Source organism: Trichosurus vulpecula, unplaced genomic scaffold, assembly GCF_011100635.1.
Source record: "Trichosurus vulpecula isolate mTriVul1 unplaced genomic scaffold, mTriVul1.pri scaffold_43_arrow_ctg1, whole genome shotgun sequence".
Lineage (NCBI taxonomy): Eukaryota > Metazoa > Chordata > Mammalia > Diprotodontia > Phalangeridae > Trichosurus > Trichosurus vulpecula.
In genome coordinates, this window is record NW_023494526.1 from 1,309 (window position 1) to 8,220 (window position 6,912).

At 51.8% G+C, this 6,912-nt stretch overlaps 1 protein-coding gene across 1 annotated transcript; it reads right to left on the reverse strand.

Moving 5' to 3' along the window:
* Positions 1-283: 283 nt before the first annotated feature.
* LOC118833346 (DLA class II histocompatibility antigen, DR-1 beta chain-like) lies at positions 284-6,515 on the reverse strand (the record flags this gene model as incomplete). Its single annotated transcript, XM_036740706.1, has 2 exons — positions 6,321-6,515; positions 284-553 (listed from the first exon to the last, which is right to left on the reverse strand). Coding segments are annotated over exons 1-2 (373 nt in total), but the record flags the coding sequence as incomplete, so codon positions are not given.
* Between the last annotated feature and the right edge of the window lie 397 nt (positions 6,516-6,912).

Here is a 6,912-nt window from a genome sequence, read left to right on the forward strand (position 1 = left end):
TCTCTCCATCTATCATCTCCCCCTCCCTTCACCCCTGCTCCCCCTTGTCTCTCCCCTGCTCTGGGGGCCCCTGTTCCTGCACCTGCTCCTGTGACCCCCCCCTCCTTCTGTCCTCCTCACCTGCCCCCTCCCATCACTGCCTCCCCTCCCTCTGCGCTCCCTTGCAGCCCCTTCTCTTCTCTTCCCTCCCTGCTCCGCCCCTCCCCCGCTCCCTCCTCCCTCTTCCTGGGTGCCTGCTGGGCTCCCCTGGTCCCCCCTTCTCTCCCCGGGGGCGCGCACTCACCGCGCCTGCGCACTGAGAAGGGCTCGATGACCTCGTAGTTGTGCCGGCAGTAAGTGTCCACCGAGGCCCGTTCGTCCTCCAGGTAATCCTTCCGGCTGTTATAATACTCAGCACTGCGCCGCCCCCGCTCCGTCACCGCCACAAACTCCCCCACGTCGCTGTCGAAGCGCACATATTCCTCCCGGTTGTAGATGTATCTATCCACAAACCGCACGCGCTCCGTCCCGTTCACAAAGTGACACTCGGACTTCCCCTGCTCCGTGAAGTGCTCTGGGGTACACCGGGAGGAGGGTCAGCCCTGACGGACACCCCGCCCCCGCATCCATGACCACAACCTGGGCCTGATCAACCAGAACATGGCCCACCTCCCGCTGCCCTTCCTGCGCATGCTCAGCCCCACCCCCTCTGAGGCCCAGAGACCGCAAGCGACTTTTCCGAGGTCACACCGCAAATCTGGAATGGAGGCTGGACTCGAACCCAGACTTTCAGCTTCCACACCGGTCCTGTCTGTCTGCTGCGTCACAGCTGCCTCTCAACCACCCCCAGCCTGGTTGCAACACACCCTACCGTAACGAACACGCCTCCCCCAAGTCCTCCTCACCGGCAGTCTAACCCACTCTCTGATCAATGTACCCCTACAGATGCTCTCTTTGCTATACCCCCTACGCCCAGCCCTCTGGCAGAGACTCGGCGTGGTGACAGCCCCTCCCCACCACCTTCGCATGACCCTCGGAAGGTCACAGCCCCTCTCTCCTCCTTTGGATCAGAGAACATTAATCGAGCGTCAATTCACCCTCACATACTGAAAAAGGACTTGGAGATCTGCTGTGTGTGTGTGACTCTGCTCACAATCCTGTGACTGTGGACCCAGGGCCCCTCCCCCATCCCCCCTCCTGGGCATGGCTTTGTACCCTCCTCCTTCCTGGAATGTGAGCTCTCCAGGGCAGGAAATGACTGTTCTTATTGTGTAAACTAGCCCTCAGCACAGTGCCTGGCACACAGGAACGCACTAAATTAATGCTTATTGACTGAGCTGATATCATTATCTATCCACCCCACAAAGGACAAAGTAATTTTTAAAAAGTCTGAGTCTGACCACTGAACTCACCCCCTCAAGAACCTTTAGTGGCTCCCTATGGACCCTTGGAGAAATTTCAAAACCCCAGCCTTAGCATGTAGAGCCCTCCCCAGTCTGAGTCCAGCCTACCTTTCCAGCATCTCCTATTATCCCCCCTCACATACAATTCAGTCAAACTGACCTACTGGCTGCTCCCCAAACTCAGCATTTCATCTCCCACCTCCAAACATGTGAACAGCCTCCGTGCCTGGCCTGCCCTTCCCCCCTCCCACCCCAACTCATGGATTCCTAGCTTCCTTTATACTTAACAGTCTTTCTTCTCTGTGCACTGCTGTACTTCCCCAAAGAGAGTCAGTCAATCAACAGGCATTTATTAAGTGCTTGCTGTGTGCTAGTCACTATGTTAGATGCTGGGAATACAAATATAAAGAAGGGAACCATCCGCAGCTTTACATTCAAATGGGAGTGACAAGTGTCCATAAAAGTACAGACAGCACGAATCCGAGTGAGTAGAAGGTAGGGAAGGAGGGAAGACGCTGCATTTGGGGGATCAGGAAAGGCTTCACCTAGAAACTGGTGCTTGAGCTGAGCCTTAAAGGAAGACAGGATCCAAGAGGCAGAGGGAAGCAGGGAGTGTATTCCAGGAATGGGGGATGGCCAGGGACAAAGGCCCAGAGGTGGGAGATGGATTCAGTCTGTGAGGAAAAGGCCAGTTTGGACAGATCACAGAGTACAGGAAGAGGGGAATTGTCATATAAGAGAGGGTTCCAGTGAAGGAATAAACAAAGGAAGTTCTAACTGATCACAGAAGCAATAGGGAGCCAGTGCTGTCTATTGAGGAGAGGAGTGACTTAGTCAGATTTGCTCTTGAGGAAAAATACATCTTTAGGTGTGTGACAGATGGTCTGTAGTGAACAGAGACTTGAGACAGGAACAGCAATTAGGAGGCCATGATAATAATCTGGGTGAGGGATGATGAGGGTCTGCTCACATGGTGGCCAGAGCAGCAGAAAGGGTTGTATGTAGGAGGAAATTGAGATTAGTTCAGCAGGTGATGAATTATGGGAACTGAGTGAACCCCCCTGACTGCATCCTGTGACTCAGCTCTGGAGCTAGCTCAGCTCCCTTTCTATCCCATTATGGGAAGAACCCAATTTCTGTCTTGTGAGAAATTGTGTTCAATTGTGGGAATTGGGAGAAAACCTTATTTCATTGTTTGAACCTAGCCCTGCGTGGCTGGAGGCTGGACCAGCTCTCCTGCTGCTTAGAGACCCTTAACTAAGGCCCAAGGTTGTGTGGACCACAAAGAAGGGCAGATCAGGAGACTGAGGCAGGGAGTTTTGTCACAATTTTACATCCCAAGCTGCCCATCTGCCTAATCTGAAATCTGGCCCCCTTCTATTCAGTCACTCAGTATTTCCACACTCCTTTAAGTGTTCACAGACCCTTGGGGGGGGGCACCTCTTTCTAATTTCAGGGAATTGCACCTCTTTGCTCTCCCTCTTCCAACTTGGAAAGTCCCTAATCCTTCCTCCAATTAGAATTCAAGTTACCTAATGTTCTTTTGTTTTCTGTTAATTCATTGGCCTTATGTGATTCCTTGTTTTTAATATATAAACGTCTGTCTCATCCTATGTTCAGGGTCCAGGCCTAAGCTGAGGAAGTCTGGTCCCAGTTTGTGGAGTAATTGGCAGACATTGCTAATAAACCGATACGCACAAAAGCTCGAACCTTTGTTTCCTTCATCATCTCAGGTTTTACCCGCCACATGTAAGGAAGGTTATGGCAGTGACTCTGGGGGGGTAGGGCAGAGTCAGGCACTGAAGATAAAACCAAGGTCATGAACCATGAGATGAGAAGAATTGCATTATGTTCATTAGGAATAGGAAAGTCTAAAAGAGGGATGGGTTTGGGGGCAAAGCAATGAGTTCCATTTTGGACATGTTGTGTTTAAGAGAGCTTAGAGAGACAGGGCCTGAAATATCCAGGAGGCAGCGGGTAATGCTGGACAGACACTGGGAAGGAAACACAGACCTTGGAGTCACCTGAACAGAGATGGGAATGAACTCCATGGGAGCTGAGGAAGTTACAGAGAGGAGAGAAGAGGGCCCAGGACAGAGCCTTAGGAAACACCCCCATTTAGGGCATAGGATGTGGATGATAAACCTGCTAAGGAAACTGAGAAAGAGTGATCAGACAGGTAAGGAGAGAACCAAGAGAGAGAAGAATCACAAAAACCCAGAGAGGAGAGAATACCCAGGGGCTGAGGGAGGCTGACAGGGTCAGATTCAGCAGAAAGTTCCTGGAGGATGAAGCCTAAGAAAAGACCATTGGCTTTGGCAATTAAGAGAGAGCTCCAGAGGCCAGGCATGATGGGTCAAGCTTCACCATCTGCAGTGGCCTCCTAACTGGTTTCTTTGGTTTAAAATCTCCTCTCCAGAGGCCCCAGCTCACCCCATGACTCTCCATTGCTGTTCAGATAAAGAAATTCTTTAGCCTTTGAGAGGAAGGCCTTCTCCACCTCTGCCTCCATTTCCCTTTCTAGCCTTCTTTCCAACTTCTACCCACATGAGACTCCAGCCCAAGCCAAAGGCTATTCACACTCCCTTAGTTCCTCCCACAAAGAGGACCTTCTCTGTGTCATTCTCTCACAGACATGGATTCTCTCCCTTTTATGGTGAGGTGCCATCATCCTCCTAGTCACCTCGGCTCACAACCTCAGTGTTATCCTCACCATATTGAATCTGTTGTTGCCAAAACTTGGCAATTTTGCCCTTGTGGCATCTTGAATACACCTGACCCTGATGCAGGCCCTCTCCACCTTCCACGCGCCCTGCTGCAATGGCTTGGTGGTGGGTCTGCCTGCCTCCGGGCTCTCCCCCTCTAGTCCATCCTCCATCAGCTGTCTAATGGATCTTTCTAAAGCACAGATCTGACCCTGTCACTCACCTGCTTAATAAACTCCAGTGGCTCCCTATCACCTCCAGCATCAAATTTAGAAATCCTGTTTGGCCTTCAAGGCCCTTCTCATGTTGACCCTCCTACCTTTTCAGTCTCCTTACCCCTGACTACCCCTCCCCCACCCATGTACCCTGTGATCCAGTGACACTGGCTTCCCTGCTGTACCTCCTGCCAGACACTCCATCTCCAAAATCTGGACATTCCCTCTGGCTGTGCCCCATGTCTGGAATGCTCTCCCTCCTCATATCTGACTCATGGCTTCCCTGGCTTCCTTCCCGTCCCAACTGAAATCCCATCTTCCAGGAAGCTTCCCAATCCTCCTTAATTATTCTAGTGCCTTCCCTCTGTTGGTTATTTCCAAAGCATCCCGAATATAACTTGCTTATACACAGTGGTTTTCACGTTGACATTCCCAGAGACTTTTACCTTTCTTTGTGTCCCCCGCGGTTAACCCAGTGCCTGGCACATAGTAAGGGCTTAGTAAAAGTTTGACTGACTTCTAGCTGGGAGGGTACTTCAACATTGTGTAGTTTGGAGGATTGTCCACATGGGGGCAGCACGTGCTCAGTACACCCATGGCTGACACCAGGGTGTTCCTGGAGTTGTCAGCTGGGTTAAGCAGCCATCACCCTGCTAGGACTGGGAGATCCCCCTGCCCTTGGGTTTCTCTTGCTCATGCCCTGACAGACTGTCTCTAGAAGGCCCTTCTCTCCTGCCCAGCCCTGGAGGATGGGGGCTACACATGGCAGGGGCAGAGCAAGTGACAAAGCTCAAAAGTGGGTCAGATCCTGGAGGACAGCTCTAGAGCAGGTTAGGATCCCAGGGAGACTGTGATTGGCCAGGCCAGGTGCCAGGCCAGGCTGGAGAGGAAATAATATGGACAAGGCCAGAGGGGCTTTTATCTGCTCCCCCACAATACTTACACCAGCTGGGAGAGGATTGTGTCCCATCCCAGAGGGCTCCCTCCCTGCCCAGGACAAAGGATCTCACTCCCCTGCTGGGTCATGGCAGAGACTCCTTGATCCAGACCCCAGCTTCAGGGAGAGCAGCAGCAGTGTGGAGACCAGAGATGACACTGGCAGATGGGGGGCAGAGAGGGCAAGCCCTGCCTGATCCAGGGGAGGAGGGATTGGAGAACATTGGGCCTGTACCTCTTTTCTCAGCCCATGAACAAGGGATCATGAAGACAGGAGAAAAGCCATCCTGGGTCCATCCCTTTTGCCCCTCCAGCCCAGTGTCTGCCTCTAATCTGCCTCCGAGGGATGGATGGGGAGACCTTTCCCTACTGCACCAGGATGTTATTCATGAAAACCAGAGGTGGGGTCAAATACTCCAGCTTCACTGGCCTTGAAACCATACCTGGGAAATTAATCCAGGAAAGTCTACCCCTTCCTTCCCAAATAACAGCCAAATTGAAACCTTTCCAGCAGCTTAGACAGACTCTGGGAAGATGTTTAGTGGGACAGAAAAGTTTAGATGGGGGTGGGAGACCCTGGCAGCTCTGACCATGCCATCCCCTAATCAACAAGATCCATGGACTCCCTATCACCCCCAGGATCCAATATAAAATCCTCTGCTTGGCCTTCAAGGCCCTTCACAACCTGGCCCCCTCCTACTTTTCCAGCCTTCTTACACTTTACATTCCCAGGCCCCCAGCACTCTGCTATCCAGTGACACTGGCCTTCTTGTTCTTCCCCCATACATTTCTCCATCTCCCCACTCTGGGCCCTCTCTGGCTGTCCTCCATGCTTAGAATGTTCTTCCTCCTCACCTCTACCTCCTCACTTCAAGTCCCTGAACCCTGAGGAAAAGGGGGAAAGGAAGGAGGGCCAAAGGAAGAGTTAGTTGGGAGGGGAGCCTGAAAACAGATTTATTTACTGTCCAACTATCTGGGGTCCATCCTGTCCCAAGTCCTTCCTTTGGTCTGGGCCCAGGGAGAAGAGTGCTCCCCTTGGGCCCCACCTGTGCTCTCTGAGAAGCTGCTGCTCTGTTATTTACCTGGGGCGTGTCTGCCTGTAGCCACCTGGGAAGTCAGCACCAGCAGGGTCACAGCCAGAGCCTCTATCCAGACTCTATCCTTGGGGAGCAAGACACACAGCATCCTGGAGACAAGATGAGGCTGAGGGACCCAGAGATATAACAGTCAAGATGGCCCTCACTTCATGGGAACTACCCCCCACATCTCCCAGACTAAGAATTTACACTCTCTTGTCTGCCCCAGGGCTGGGCAACCTCAGAGTTGAGAGAGCCAATGAGCATTAGGAACGAAGGGCATCATCAGTTCCTAGGCAGAGGTTCCTTTTGCAGGGCCTGTTCTAATACTGAAATGTTTTTGTGGTTAAGGAAAAAAAAGGTCACAGAAATCATAGAATGTCAGGGAAGTAAGGGGCCCCAGAGGTCGTGTCTTACCTGGACTGTTGCAATAGCCAAATGTAAAGGTGCTGAAGCTGAGCTGCTAGTGTAGATCAATGAATGTCTTCACTACTGTAGTGAGTCCCACAAAACTGGAGGACAAATGTTCCAATATTTTTTAAAAGGGAAGATGGATGAGTCTGCAATCTATGGTTCAATGAATTTTGCTTTTGCCTCC